This window comes from Triticum urartu, chromosome 2A (genome assembly GCF_056163025.1).
Source record: "Triticum urartu cultivar PI428250 chromosome 2A, HENAU_Tu73, whole genome shotgun sequence".
Classification (NCBI taxonomy): Eukaryota; Viridiplantae; Streptophyta; class Magnoliopsida; order Poales; family Poaceae; genus Triticum; species Triticum urartu.
Genome location: NC_141874.1, coordinates 468,863,334 through 468,880,021, shown reverse-complemented (window position 1 = coordinate 468,880,021; position 16,688 = coordinate 468,863,334). Strand labels below are relative to the sequence as shown.

Genomic DNA, 16,688 nt, shown 5'->3' with positions numbered 1-16,688 from the left:
TACTCTCTACTCTTATTATATATTATTAGCAAGAGGCATTGTTCTATTGGCGATAAAGAATGATCTAATTTGCTAGTCATCTCATTTTTAACATTTTCCTATTCATGCCTTGCAGAGAAGGTGACACGTGCGGCGAAACACCTAAAGGAAAAGAAGAAACACAGGAGCAAAAGAAGAAGGAATATTATCACCCCCAAAAAAGTAGGAAGACGCACACACAAGTCTGGGGCGCTGCTCTCACTACATGAAGGGTTGCTGGCCGCGGAGTCGTAACTGCTTCTTCATCGCCTCCACGACCTCCATCTCCTTGCGCGTCTCCTCCGCCAGCTTCTTCATTGTGTGCATGACGCAGGATTTCTCGGCACGAGCCTTCATCATCTGTTCCACGGCCGCGTTACGTACCTTGACCGCAATCGGGTGCTCGATGCGGAGCTTCGCCAACTCCGCCTTTATGTTCCATGATGAGGGCATGCAGCATCTTCATCGAGGAACTACCATTCTCATGCAGCTTCTTCCAGCCGGCGTTCTCCTCCTTCAGCAGGTCGAGCTCGTGGCAGAGCGCCGCCTTGTCCTCCTGAAGTTGTAGGATTTCGCCGGTCGCCTTCTTCTCCGAGGCAATTCTCTTCTTCAGTAGCATCACCGAGCCAGCGGTCAAGTCCCCCTGCTCATTGAGCTCAGTGGGCATGTCGTCGAGGCTCTCCTTCAGCAGCTCCACTAAGCTGTGGATGAACTCCTTCTACTTATTGAGGTGCTTACTGAGCTGATCGGGCATGCCGTCGAGGGATAATGACTCCAGCGCCGCCAGCTCGGCTTGTTCGCCTCCGTGGCTAGGGCTCTCCTGGGAGCCATCGCCTGCCCGTGAGAGATCTTTCAAGGTCTCTGCGTGGCGGCGAGCCCTCTTTGTTTTCCATAGCCTTGGTTGCCGCTCCCTTGTTACGAGTAGTTCGGATAGTTCTCAACCTAGAGCTCTGCACACCTGCCATGGCAAGGACGGACGAAGAAGGAGGCGTTATGAGGAGGAAGGTAGAGTAATTTTCGGTTAGGTAGTTCCCCTTGTTATAACCTAAGTACTAGCACTAGTACTAAAACCTGCATAGGGGGAACACGTTCAGGTTTGGTACATACTGGTAGGTGTGAGCAGGCTTGCACTTAATTGTAGCACTAGTACTTTGGAATGTGATCGGAATAAGGTAAAGATTAATTGATGGTTTTAGTTTTGAGGCCCAAAACGGCTCCCGATGAGTTTAGTGGAACATAAATTTCAAGTACTCCTGATGAGTTTAGTAGAACATAAATTGTTTAACATAAAAAATATACCCTATCATTAAAAAAATAGAATATTTGAAGTTTGTAATGATATATTTTTCGTAATGTATGCCTCTTATTAAGTTGATCAAATTAACGACCCAGGTACACAGGCAAGACTTGTAAACTGAGATAGAGGGAGTACTACACTGCTCAAATGCAGTCGCACAAGTCAGTGATGTAACTGGTCGTACATGTCAGACAAAGCCGATGCGTGTCCCTTCGGTGAGACGCGGGTCCGACCGACCGTAAAGTACTTACATGATGGAGACTTCTGGTTGTGGCTTCGGTTGATTGTCACGACCAAGCATTCTAAAACTAGTGATAAATCAATTACCATCTTTTTCCAAACGACCAAGTATTTTTTACAGGAAAACAATACATATAGCTGGAGTGATTGTCAAGGTTGCAAACACACATATCGTTGCAAGTTCACTGCAGTAGCAACCGACTAGGTCACTGCATCGCTGGCGGGGAAGGAGGGCAGCTCACCTCGCCTACGATGCATGCCCAGCAGCGCCGCCACAACTGGTCCTGGGATTTAGCTTCTCCTACCGCCCATTTGAATAGTTGCACTGGCTGCTCATGCCATTGCGCAGGCATGCACGTTCTTTCCTCCGTAGTCGACTCCGTGAATATGATATCTACCATTAGCCCTAGCTCGAAATCAACGCGATGCTGCCAGATGCAGACATCCCTCAGCATCTCTCCCTTGAGATCGACTTGCGCCTCCACCTTGTGCTGCGCCAGGCGCAACTCCTTGGAACTACTCTCCAATAGATGCGACGCTTCCTCGATCCGATTTTACCTTGCTGCCCACCACCTGAAATGCAGCCCTGTCATGTCCTCTGGCGCCACCGATCTGTGATTCCAGAGCAATGGATCCCCTCTAAAACACATGTGGGTTTCGCTCAAAGGCGGCAGTGCTGCGGGCCGTAGTGAGAGGGCTGCCCGCAGGATCTTGGGATCTAAGGGATTATCCATGGCATGATCCGGTGGGCGAGGCAGGGAGGCGAGCCTAGGCGCTGGGAGAGCCCTACGAGGCTAAGATAAAGATAGTACTACTCCACTCCGTCCATATTTAAATACAAAGGCCACCAATAGTTGCCCTGGCAAAAATTGATCATGCTGCCCGCGTCCTGGTTTATTGGCCCCCTTTTTTGTGCCACTTTTTATGACATGCATAAATATTATGTTACTTACAAATATGGTCAAAAATTGGCACAAAATACGAAGGAGACCAATGGAAGTACTGGCTCCCCATGATTTAACTACTCGCATGCGTGCAGTGGAGTAGTAATGTCTTTCTTCCGTCCTCACGTCCACTAAATTTGCATGCGCTGTATTAATTGACCATCAATGAAATGAAGGACTTTACACGCGTCAAATTATCACATGGGGGGCATCTTCGTACAAAAATGTGTCGCCCCATGTACCCACATGTGCGTTCGAGGGAATGAGTGTGTGCGTGGCAGGCGGGCACATCTTCACTTTTTGCATGTACCGCCAGTGTGGCTTAGAGAGGACGAGTACATTCTTGTGGAAGCAGCAGCACGTCACTGTGATCAATCCACACAAGGAGGTCGCGACAACGCCTCCACATGTGCCACGTAGCTTCAAGAACTATAAGAGAGACAATGTGTAGCGTGCCATTGGAATTCTAATTTACATGTTTGGACATACTCGAAGTACTAGTAAGGTACACGTTCATTGCACGCATCAGATTTGGCAACCAAATTATGAATAAATACCACACGATAGCATGTAAACTCTGAGTCATATATGCCTGATGTAGACCTTCGTCTAATTTTTATAGTTCATCTCATTCAAAATAAATTAGTTTTTATAAAAAAAGATAGGGCCTCTTTGATTCGTAGGATTTCCAAAATGCAGGAATAGGAAAAACATGGGATTAGAGTGGAATGTCGTCTTGAATCCTACAGGATTGTACGAGTGTTTGATTGTGCATTGAAAAAAGAACAGGATTCTTTCAAAGTGGTTTGAGTGGATGGGATGTTTCCTATGAAATCTAGTGCAAATAAATCCTATGGAAAAATTTCTATGGTTTAGAAACCTACGAATAAAACAACCAAGATAGGAAAAATTCCTAAGGATTAGAATCCTCCAAAATTCCTTTGAGAATCCCTTGAATCAAAGAAGCCCTTAATCTATTTTATGATTCATGGAATTGTGTGTTGTAAAGCATAAAGTAGAAACAAATAATGGCAATTCAAGTCGAAAAAAAGTTTGGGCAGTTATGATACAGAAGATTCTAGAACAAAGGAGAAGCACTTGTGTTTTGAGGTTTGTGCATTATGCTTAAGTTCAACCATGGAGTCTGCTAGATTGTACATGTGGCAAAATCCGGTGGGGGCTAGAAGATGATGCGAGGGGCCAAGTGGAGGGAGACTATGAAGGAGTGCACAAGTGCGAGATCGATATTTGAAGAGAGGGGGCGAGAACGTGCGCTCTTGCGTGTAGTGGAGGAGCCATGAAAAATAAATGAGATAGGGGGCCAAGTATTGCTAATCCTTTACGATGAGGGTCAGTTCATCAACTTAAACCATTTTACCAGCAATTTTCTAATGATGACATTCATATTAGCCTCGATATATAGTGATGTTTGGGGGGAGGGGCAGGGCCCTTGCTGCCCCTATCTCGCCACTGTGCGCGCGTCTGAGAGATGAAGCGGAGGCATGGATGATGAGAGGGGGACGTTGGATATATAATTAATGGGGGTGTATTAGCTATGTAATCCTATATAGAGAGGTATAGATTTCTCGATGTGGACGTGGGAAAGAGGGTGAGACCTCACTAGATATATAGATTGATCGGTTTGTTTGGAAAACTGTGAAAGACCTAGCTATATATACACACACATAGAGGAACATCGATCATTGTGCATGCACGTGAGAGATAAAGAATGCCTGATATGATGGGGAGGGGGAGGTGTGTGTGTGTGTGTGTGTGCATGCATGGGAGACCGACCTGAAGAAAAAGATTGCATGTGTGCGCTGGATAATGTCGACTGGTACTGTGTGTGCATGCATGCACAAGAGAAAGTTAATGGTACAATTATAAATAGGAGATGGTTGTGTGGGTGTAAAAGACTAGGTGACGTCATAATCAATGTAAAGTAGAATTCACATATTTGAATAAGAGATCATGATGTTTTAAACCCATGCATGCATGAATATAACTGAGATATGTGTGGTGTGGTTTGGAAACGAGCATGTTGTACTGTATACACATTCAACAAGATCAGATTGATTTGTATTTGTGATATCGTCAACAGACATTGTTTGGCCACATTGCATCCGTGCATGGACACACTATTCTAATTGGAGATCATGGGTGGCTTTCGCATCACATATCTATATCTATACCCCTATATATATTATATATTATATATTTTAAATAGTGTGCGGATAACTTTAACTTTGAAAGATGGTCATTGGATGAGGACAATCCGATGGTGCAGAGATGGCAAATTTGAGCACAACTGGTCGTTGGATATCATCTAGATTCCACCAGATTTTGCCACATGTACAATCTAGAAGACTCCATGGTTGAACCAAAGCATAATGCACAAACCTCAAAACACAAGCACTTCTTCTTTGTTCTAGAATCTTCCATATCAGAATTGCCCAAATGTTTTTCTACATGATTTGCCATTATTTTTTTTACTTTATGCCTTACAACGCACAATTCCATGAATCTTAAAATACATTAGCTTTCTTATAAAAACTAGATGATTTTGAATGAAATGAACTATAAGAATTAAACGAACATCTACATCATGCATATATGACTCAAAGCTTACATGCTATAATGTGGTATTTATTCATAATTTGGTTGCCAAATCTCATGCGTGCAATGCACGTGTACCTTACTAGTTTAAATGGTGTTTGCATGTGTGTTGTGCTTGTTAAACACATTGTACGTAGTATATCATACATGGTTTAGATTCCGAACATCTAGCTAGAGCATACATGTACTATGATTTGAATTCAACATAAAATCTATACATATATTTGAATTTGAGATTGTATGTACATGTAGTTCGTATTTATATAGGAATTTACTTCTCCTATATTCATGTGATGTGTTGTGAAGATAATATTTCGATGGTTGTCTAACTAACCCGAGTACAATCCCATTCAAAAGGGAAAATGTACTAAAATTTAGTCCATATGCTAGACAACACACATTCTTTTTTTATTGTTGAGGGAGGTGCAAATTGTTTTGGTACTGTACACGTTATGTTTGTTGTCCTGATTTTTTTGTTGTATTTGAATGCATTTCTAGTAATATAGTAAAATGGGACATAGTTGTTTCTAGTCATGAGGTGCAAATTGTCTTTTTTTGGGTACACGTTAAGCTTGTTCTCCCAAAATTTCAAGCCGCGCCTTGTTATGCCGAAATTTCAAGCTAGCGTCTCTGTCTATCATGCTGCGAAACTCCCGCCTCTTCAACCCGCGCCTTGTTACGCCGAAATATTTAAGATATATCTTTGTCTCATTGTGCTCTGAGAACTCCCTCCATCTCAAGCCGCGCCTTGCTATTCCAAAATTACAACGCGCGCGAAAACTCCCACCTCGTGTGAAATCCCGACACGCGAAATGCCCGTGATACCCCTGAACCGAAAGAAACGCCTAGCTCAAATCGGTCGGTGTAATTTCGTAACTTACCCCACATTTCGGACAAGCACGTCCCTAAGCCATGGTTCCCCACTCCCATCCCATCCGCCCACCCATTCGTACACCGAGGCCGCGAAAACTCGCGAAGCCCTACACCCTCCTTCGTCCGGCACCCAGCCAAAGCCTCTTCCCCGACGACGTCGTCCACGGGAACACCTCGACGTCCCTCCTCCACCGTACCAGATGAGGATCCATCGTCGATCTCGTCGTCCCGCCGGTTTAGCCACCCCGTCCTCCACCTCCATGCAGCTGCCCCGGTGTTCCTCTCGTCTTTCGCGCCACCTCCATTCCCACAACGCCGTCTTCACCTGCACCACCGGAAGAGCATCATCATCACCGTTTCCTCGGATGAAGCTGAGGCCTAATCGGCGCCACCAAAGAGGTTGTACACTAATCACTGCATTTTCTTCTTCATTCGATCTCACGGTGCTGCCGGCGCTCGGTCCTGAGCTGACACGGCGTGACTCCATCCACGGCGACGTCGCCAGCCACTTCCTCCATGGCGTCGCTCCCTCGGCGGCGACATCCACATCAGTAGGAGCTGCTAATGCTTTATCTCTCGCTTGCGCTGCTGCTCTGCTCTTGCTCTCGGTCCCCTGCTTGGTCTGCTCTTGTTGTTGCTCTTGCTCTTGCTCACGCTGCTGCTCTCGCTTTTGCTTGCGATGCTGCTCCGATTTAGGTACACTTCAGTCGACTGAATCAACTTTCAGGTCAGTCAATTTTCAGGGGGGGGGCTCGCCGTACTTAAGGAAGAACCAGCCGCAGTAGAGAGGGGGGCTCGCCGGAGAGGTACCCCAGTATCGATCTTAGGGTTCAGGGTGGGGGCGGTGGTCTCCAGCGGTGGTGGGGCGGTGGCTTCGGGATCACCGAAGAAAAAGCTCGGCACGGGGGGGGGGGGGGGGCTAGAGGGATGGCCGGGGCGGCGGCGGACCGGTGGTGGGGAGTGGTTTCGGGGTGGGCTGGGCGGCGCATCGCCGGCCACGGGCTTCGGGGGCGGCTGTTCGGCCGGTGGTGGCTCGCGGCTCAAGGTAGCCTCACATGATGTTGCTACACGACCAGCTGCCCCGGCTCTCGCACGCGCAGCTGCTACTACTACTTCTTTTCTGCTACTAGCTAGTGCGTTCAGTTTCGACAGTAAAATTCAGTTTCGACAGTAAAATTCAATTTCGATAGCAAAATTCAGTTGCGACAGTTAAGTTCATTTTCGACAGTTAAATTCAGTTTCGACAGTTAAGTTCAGAGATGAGTGGCTGATGTATTTTACATCTAGCACTTTGTGGTTATGTATTTTACGTCATCTATTGGAGATGCTATTAGAATTCCACTCAGGTTAACGTTGTCTCTCCTGTCCTGCTTCAGTCTCGGCGTCGTACAACTCACCAGGGCTGCTCCAACGACGAAACCCTCCATCACAGCGGAGCAGTACACCAGGCTCCGTCTCAAGATGCCTAAGATCTTCTTCCCCTCCTCCGACAGCCAAGTCAGCCGGATCATCCTCACTAACCAACCCAATCACGCTGAGATCGACATGGCTTCGCCAAAGAGGTTGTACACTTGTTGCATCTCTTTTTACTCTACATGTTATATATATTGTCCACTGACCACACGCAGTAACGTGAAATACAATTAGTTTCTCCTACGATATGACAAGCACTGAGGTAGCAGGCAACTTAGCTATCCATGATGAACTCTCTTGAACGCCATCATTATTAATCTATGCGTGTTTGAGCTGTGCATTTGTCGATGGGCCTGGGAGTTGAGCTAGTTGGGCAGTGGCCTGGGTCCAAAGTAATAGAAGTAGCACAAAAACATTTTTGAGTGGAGGCTTTTCCTTCCTCAAGACTGCCTACTAGAATCGCCAGTGCTTGAAAGGAAAAGTGAAGAAAGAACATAGGAATTGGAAAGTTTCCTATGGTACTACTATTCATGAATTTGGTTCAAAGGAATGGAGCGAAAAGATAAACTAGAACGAAAATCGGATCAGAAATCACGATAAAAAATAATCGCAGATTAATCCGATAAAAGAAAACTGACGAACAGCCTAACGAGCGAGCGTTCGTTAACTGTAACTAACGAGCGAAAACTATTCGTTAAAACGAACGTCCGCTAAAAATACTAGGGTTTTCTAATGAAAACCGATCCAGTTTTCTAAAAAAACAAACGGCGCTAACCTCCGGTGAGGTTCGGCATGGCGGCGGCTCCGGCGAGGGGCGGCGCTATGCGGGGTGGCGGCGCGGGCAACAGGCGGCGCGGCAGCGGGCAGAGGCGGCGAGGCGGCGCGGCGGCTCGGCAGCGGCGACGGGCAGCGGGGTGGCGGCTCGAGGCGGGGTGGGGCTCCAAGGGCGGCGGGGCAGCGGGCTTTATAGGGGGGCGGAGGTGCCTTGGGGGAGTGGGCACGGCGCAGCAACGGAGTCCGAGCCGGACTCCATGTCGACGACGGCGGCGGCGCGGAGTCCCGCTAGGAGACGGCGGCGCGGGACGGTGGGCCGGCGCTGGGCTTCGGCCCAGCTAGGCCTTGGCACGTTTTTTTTAATAATTCCACCGAAACTCAGAAAAATCCTACAAAATAAAATAAAATTCTAAAAATGCCAAAACAAATTTTCTCCGTCTAAATAAAATATTTAGAACGAGATGAACATTTTCTTGGCCCTAAAATGCACTTTTGAAAACATGCAATTTTTCTACTGCAACCAAAATTGCAAACAAAATCCAAATAAAAGCAAAAATTGATTTTTAATATTTTTCCACCAATATTTCATTTATTTTGGAGAAGTCATATTATATCCTCTCATTTATTAATATGAAATATTTTCGGAGAGAAAATAATTAAAACCAAAAATCCTTGTTTCAATATTTGATAAAAATCAAATATGAAATCAGGGAAATCCCCAACTCTCTCCGAGGGTCCTTGAGTTTCTTAGGATTTCCGAGGATCGTGAGACGAAATGCAATAAAACATGATATGCAAGAATGATCTATGTATAACATTCCAAATTGAAAATTTGGGATGTTACAATTAAAGAGCTCAATTATGATTTTAAACTTGCCGGTGAGAAGAGGTTATTTGATATTAGCTCACTCGATGAATGGAGAACACAAGCCTATGAAAATGCCAAGTTTTTTAAAGAAAAGGTTAAAAGATGGCATGTTAAAAGGATACAAAAGCGTGAGTTTAATGTAGGTGATTATTATTGCTATACAACTCTCGTTTAAGATTTTTTGCAGGAAAAGTTCTCTCTAAATGGGAAGGTCCTTACGTTATCGAGGAGGTCTACCATTCCGGTGCCATAAAAATAAACAACTTCGAAGGCACAAATCCGAAGGTGGTGAATGGTCAAAGAATCAAACATTATATCTTAGGTAATCCCATAAATGTTGAAACCAATGTTATTGAAACCGTAACCCCGGAGGAATACATAAGAGACACTTTCCGGAACATTTCAGACTCCGAAAAGGAATAGGTATGTGGTATGGTAAGTAAACCGACTCCAAAACAGTTTTTAAGGCAATATTTCTCCGTTTTGGAATATTTAGAAAAATAGAAAAATAAGAAGCAGTCCGGGAAGGACACGAGGCCTCCACGAGGGTGGAGGGCACACCCTACCCTACTGGGCGTTCCCCCTACCTCGTGGGCACCTCGTGCGCTTTTCGGACTCCGTTTTCTTACACGACACGTAATTTGGTCGATAAAAATTCATTATATAATCTCCTGAAGGTTTTGACTCCTGTATCACGCAAGTATCCTATGTTCTTGTTTCGAGTTGTTTCCTGTCAGGGTCGTCAAGGCCAGGCATCATGTCGCCCCCTCCTCCAACAATGAGGGCAACGATGCTTGGCTAATGAAGATAGAGCTGAAGAGAGAAGAACCCATGGAGATCAACAAGGATGAAGGGATCAAGAAGGCCACGAGGGACCAAGTTCCAGCAACAGAAGACATCCTTCAACTTGATCACAATCTTCTTATCCCAACTGAGATTGAAGCTTTCAAGATGTTGAGTTAGCTCGTATACAAAACAAATATCTCACCTGTGAAAATATTTTGTTGAAGGATCATATCATTGCACTCAAGGGCATTATCCGCAAGTTGGAAGACCTCTTACGCTCGATGTGCGACTATCCATCATGACCAACAACTCCTTCACCGACAAAAGAGATATAGTCACATGGGTATGGGCACTCCCCTTGGCAACTGCCAAGCTTGGGGGAGTGCCCCGGTATCGTATCACCATCACTTTTATCTTTACCGTTTTTCTTAGTTTGATCCTTTTGATAATATTTTGATCTAGTAGAATAAAAGCTTTTAGTATTATCTAGTTGTGAGTTTTGCTTTATGATCCTTCTATGTAATCGAGTCCGTGAGCTATATATAATAAAGAATAGTGTTGAGTCAAGGGCTTGATTATTTTGCCATGGTCCTAAGTGAATAAAAGAAAAGAGAAAGAAGTAAAAAGAAACAAAGAGATCATATGGATCTTATGGAGAGTAATGAGCTCACATAGAAAAAGTATGATGAATAAAAGTTGTTGAGAGTTGACAAACATAGTTTTGGTCATCGTCGCAACTAATAGGAACAAGGTTGTCAGAATCGTGATTTTGAATCGGATCGGAGCTCTGATGGTAGGATCGCAAATCGTAGAATCTTCACTATCAGGATCGTAAAAACATAGATTCTATGAACTAAAATCGTAGAATCAGAGGGGTTAGTTTGGATCATAAAGTTGTAGAATCATATAACAGAATCGCGATTCTGACAACCTTGAATAGGAAGTAATAAAGAAAGAGAGGTCTTCACATATAAATATACTATCTTGGACATCTTTTATGATTGTGAGCACTCATTAAAATATAACATGCTAAAGAGTTGATGTTGGACAAGGAAGACAATGTAATGGGTTATGTTTTCTTACATCTGAGATAAATTATATTGTCATGGATCATTCAACATGGTTGAGCTTGCCTTTCCCCCTCATGCTAGCCAAATTCATCGCACCATGTAGAGATACTACTTGTGCTTCCAAATACCCTTAAACCAGTTTTGCCATGAGAGTCCACCATACCTACCTATGGATTGAGTAAGATCCTCCAAGTAAGTTGTCATCGGTGCAAGCAATAAAAATTGCTCTCTAAATATGTATGACTTATTAGTGTGGGAGAAAATAAGCTTTATACGATCGTGTGATATGGAAGAAATAAAAGCGATAGACTGCATAATAAAGGTCTATATCACAAGTGGCAAAAGAAAGCGACGTTCCTTCGCATTAAGATTTTGTGCATCCAACCATAAAAGCACATGACAACCTCTGCTTCCCTTTGCGAAGGGCCTATCTTTTACTTTTATCTCCTACCTTGCATAAGAGTGTTGGTGATCTTCACCCTTCCTTTTTACATTTTATCCTTTGGCAAGCACAGTATGTTGGAAAGATCCTGGTATATATGGCTAATTGGATGTGTGTTTTCATGAACTATTATTGTTGACATTACCCTTGAGGTAAAACATTGGGAGGCAAAACTATAAGCCCCTATCTTTCTCTGTGTCCAATTAAAACTCCATACCCATAGGTACTACGTGAGTGTCAGCAATTGTGAAAGACTATATGATAGTTGAGTATGTGGACTTGCTGAAAAGCTCTTATATATTGACTCTTTCCTATGTTATGATAAATTGCAATTGCTCCAACAATTGAGATTATAGTTTGTTAGTTTTCAATGAAGTTTATGATTCATACTTGAAATTGTGATTGAATTATTACTCTAGTATAAGAAATCATATGACAAGAATTATGTAAGTTGCTGTTCTAAGAATGATCATGATGCCCTCATGTCCGTATTTTACTTTTATCGACACCTCTATATCCAAACATGTGGACATATTTTTTGATTTCGGCTTTCGCTTGAGGACAAGCGAGGTCTAATCTTGGGGGAGTTGATACGTCCATTTTGCATCATGGTTTTATATCGATATTTATTGCATTATGGGCTGTTATTACACATTATGTCACAATACTTATGCCTATTCTCTCTTATTTTACAAGGTTTACATAAAGAGGGAGAATGCCGATAGCTGGGATTCTGGGCTGGAGAAGGAGCAAATATTAGAGACCTATTCTTCACAGCTCCAAAAGTCCTGAAACTTCACGGAAGACGTTTTTAGAATATATAAAAAATACTGAGTGCAAGATGTTCACCAGGGGGGCCACACCCTACCCACGAGGGTGGGGGGGTGCGCCCTACCCCCTTGGGCGCACCCCCTACCTCGTGGGCCCCCTGGTGGCCCTCCGATGGCCATCTTCTGCTATATGGAGTCTTTCAATGAGGAAAAAATCATAAGCCATCTTCTCGGACGAAACTCTGCCGCCACGAGGCGGAACCTTGGCGGATCCAATCTAGTGCTCTGGCAGAGCTGTTCTGCGGGGGAAACTTCCCTCCGGGAGGGGGAAATCATCGCCATCATCATCACCAACGCTCCTCTCATTGGGAGAGGGCAATCTCCATCAACATCTTCACCAGCACCATCTCCTCTCGAAACCTTAGTTCATCTCTTGTATCCAATTCTTGTCTCCAAGTCCCGGATTGGTACTAGTAGGTTGCTAGTAGTGTTAATTACTCCTTGTAGTTGATGCTAGTTGGTTTATTTGGTGGAAGATCATATGTTCAGATCCTATATGCATATTAATACCCCTCTGATTATGAACATGATTATGCTTTGTGAGTAGTTACGTTTGTTCCTGAGGACATGGGAGAAGTCTTGCTATTAGTAGTCATGTGAATTTTGTATTCGTTCGATATTTTGATGAGATGTATGTTGTCTCTCCTCTAGTGGTGTTATGTGAACGTCGACTACATAACACTTCACCATTATTTGGGCCTAGAGGAAGGCATTGGGAAGTAATAAGTAGATGATGGGTTGCTAGAGTGACAAAAGCTTAAACCCTAGTTTATGCGTTTCTTCATAAGGGGCTAATTTGGATCCATATGTTTCATGCTATGGTTAGGTTTACCTTAATAATTTTGTTGTAGTTGCAGATGCTTGCAGTAGAGGTTAATCATAAGTGGGATGCTTGTCCAAGTAAGGACAGTAAGCACCGGTCCACCCACAATACCAAATTATCAAAGTACCGAACGTGAATCAGATGAACGTGATGAAAACTAGCTTGACGATATTCCCATGTGTCCTCGGGAGCGCTTTTCTCTATATAAGAGTTTGTCCAGGCTTGTCCTTTGCTACAAAAAGGATTGGGCCACCTTGCTGCACTTTATTTACTTTTGTTACTTGTTGCTCATTACAAATTATCCTATCACAAAACTATCTGTTCCCACTTATTTCAGTACTTGCAGAGAATACCTTGCTGGAAACCGCTTATCATTTCCTTCTGCTCCTCGTTGGGTTCGACACTCTTACTTATCGAAAGGACTATGCACTACAAGGATACCCTTTATAAAGCAACACATATTGTACAACGTTTTGAGTGTATGTTGCAAAATTCACAAGAGAGACGCATATAAGCATTGTAGAATATGCGTTGTAGACTTGCTCGTGACCCATCTTTGTACATACTCCCAGCCCAACACACTAACCCAGCCTTTTATCTAGCCCGGCCCAAGTTGGCTTTCAGGATTAGTCTAGGTCTTTCCTCCTTGTCCCCAGCCTCCGCTATTCCTCTCTAGTCCTCTCCTCCCACGATGGCCGCCGGCCCTCATCACGCATTGCGACTCCTTTGTGCGGCAGCTACCTACATGCCGGCACGCCTCCCCTCACCACTCCCCTGCGACCCTCCATCCCGGCGTGCAATCCCTCATCACCACTCCCCTGCGGCCCTGGATCCCGGCGCGCCGCCCCTCGACACCGCTCCCCTGCGGCCAACGGTGAATCCAAGGTAAGGCCATGAATAGGCTCAAACCTTCCCACCAAGTCTGCACGTTCTTTGCCTTGGCTGTATCCATGTGCTAGTATGTAATTCAAATGAAATATCTTGTCCCTGTCTACTTCTCTTGCCCCGTTACCTCTCTATTTGTGTTATCTCTAGATTGGATTGACACTTGCTTTTCGATGATGGTTATTTTTATCTCTGATGTCCTGAAACGAGTCCTCTTGATTTTTGAGACTTAGAAGTTAGTAACTTAGAATTAGGCGTCCTGGGACTGTTGGTTCATAAGCTCATTGGTCAAGAAATTTTGTGGTGACTATTTTCTTGATTCGCTTGCATTACGTCAAAGTCTTAATGATAATTACACTTTGCAGCTTCTAGCAAAAATATCGGAAGATCCTTGCTATATTCCAGTGACATTCTATCCTATTAAGCAACAATCTTCAAGGTGGTGGTTCAGTTCAACACTACTGACCTCCATGTCCGGCGCCCCATGCTCCAACCTTGGACTTGTTCCCAGGGACATGAATGGTAGCTTTCTAGTCAGTACTACAAATTCCTCTGGCCGAATCATTGGTGTTAGCTCTTTGGTGACTGATGGAAATTCATCGCTTTCTGGAGGTGCCCAGTTTCAGCAAAGTACGCGCACGAATGTTGATTCATTCATGTGCCTTCCTGCCTTTCTGATGTCGTTTTCGTCCAATAACATTTCCGACAAGGGTAATAATCGAGCCTCTCTATATTATGCAAATTGATATGCTTTAAACAACAATAAAGTGCACCAATTAATTTAACACAACATATAAGCGATTGTAATTCAAGTTCAATATCACGAACTATATATACATGGCTTTTACAATTGTACATCTTAACTTAGTCTACATGGCTTGTAGTACGCATACTTCAGGTAGGGTATGACGGTATGTATATGGTTTCTTATGTAATACCATGTTGGCTTTGAAACTAAGCAGAATTATTTATTTTCCTTTTTAATGGTTACTTATTGATTTATATTTACAGATTGTTGTCTTTTCCCTTCTGAAATAAAAGCTGATCTTCAAGTTCTGATAGTCAGATATGATTATTATGTATGACTATATCATCAACAAGGTGTTTTTAGTACCAAATGATCAATATTTCAACCACTATTTGGCGGTAAGTTAGATGCTTTCCCTTAGTTCCCAAAAATAATATAGGTACTTCTGTTACAGTTGGGAGCTGTTGTATTGTTATCCCAGTATAGTGGCCAATACAAATTATATGATATATTCGTATGCACTCTCAGACCAAATAAAGCATAATTGTATTATCTTTTTTACTGCCTTTGTGGTAACATCGTATCTCCATGTATCCTATTTAAAAAATCATGGGAAATATTTCTGTATTAGAAGTTTACCTTTTTCAACTAACAAGGATATTGGTATTGTGGTTATCATTAGTTCAGGACATGGTGCTTCTGTAGATGTATTTTTTCAGGTACTATTCCGCACTAAAAGTTAGGAACAAGTTCTATTTTGCCTATTATATGTATGAAATATGGATGGAACAGACGTTTTTATTTTTCAAATTCCATACGGAAAGGGAAAGAACAAACTAAATACAAGGATTGACCTGTGATGTACCACTATTTTTCAGTACTATGAGCCTGTACTCATGAAATGCACTGCAAGGAAATACGCACCTACAAGTTGTCCCTATAAGATTAAGGTACTATTTTAGCCATTCCACTATAAATTAGTTACTATTTTAGCAATTTCAATATAAATTAGTTTGGTTTTCCCAATAAGATTTTCCTATAACAGTATACACACTATTGATTTGCAATCCTCCTTTTCTGGGTCCAGAGTTGTTTGTCGCCCACAAAATATTTGCTCATCATTATCTGTGCCATTTGTAAAATGGATGTCACTATGTATCACAAAAAACACTTGTTGTTCTATTGTATTTACAACACACAAATTATCATGGTTTGTTTTCAGTTTCAAAGAACTATTTACTTGAGCTAATTAGCATGTGTACCAATGCAGGTATGTGGCATGCAAGCAGAGGAGAGGATGAACTTGACATTTACTAATACTACTTCATATTTGATCTCACAAGGTGAGTTTCTTCACAGCGATTTACTAGAGGAAGTACATAGTATTCAGCTAGTGTAGATGAGTTTCTGGAGTTAACAGTTCATTTTGTTTTTTGTTTGTAGATTCAAAAGATAAATGGAGGATTATATGGGTGTGTGGCAAGTATACTGCAATGACAATAATGATGTTCCTGTTCGTGATGATGATGATGATGCTGGATGCTTTCAGTTTTAATTAAGTTGTAGGGATGATGTTCCTCGGTTAAGTTTTAGATAAGTTGTAGGGATGTGATGGATGCTTTTAGTTTAAGTTTGCTATCAAGAAAATATTTAGATTATACATCACATTAGATGATGTTCCTCGGTTAAGTTTTATTAAGTATATGATTTCTTCTTCCCGTGAGTAATATTTTCATGGTTTCTCTTCATGTAGCATTAATTTAGATGCTGACATTATATATAAAAAAATATTATTCACATCATATGTGTCAACAATTAACCGTTGCAATTTTTTTGTTGCCAAGCAATGGGATTTTGATTCCTGTACATTAAGAACCAACGTATAAAAGTGTTGCACAAGTTTATTTTATCTGTTGTACTCTTGCAACGGCCCCTTTACCAACGGCACTATAAGCGCTGCACTATGTGCTAGCAACACTGGATAAGGCTACGCATCCCAAAGCGTTGGTAAATACACTAACAACGCATATATGGACTTTTAGATACGGAAAAAAGCGTTGC

At 43.0% G+C, this 16,688-nt stretch overlaps 1 protein-coding gene across 1 annotated transcript; it reads left to right on the top strand.

Moving 5' to 3' along the window:
- The first annotated feature begins 14,594 nt into the window (after nucleotides 1–14,594).
- LOC147985497 (uncharacterized) lies at nucleotides 14,595–16,316 on the top strand. The gene is made up of 4 exons (XM_087539889.1): nucleotides 14,595–15,025; nucleotides 15,506–15,577; nucleotides 15,898–15,970; nucleotides 16,071–16,316. The coding sequence occupies exons 1-4, from the start codon at nucleotides 14,948–14,950 to the stop codon at nucleotides 16,184–16,186; spliced, it is 339 nt and encodes a 112-aa protein (XP_087396015.1). The 5' UTR covers nucleotides 14,595–14,947; the 3' UTR covers nucleotides 16,187–16,316.
- Nucleotides 16,317–16,688: the final 372 nt, after the last annotated feature.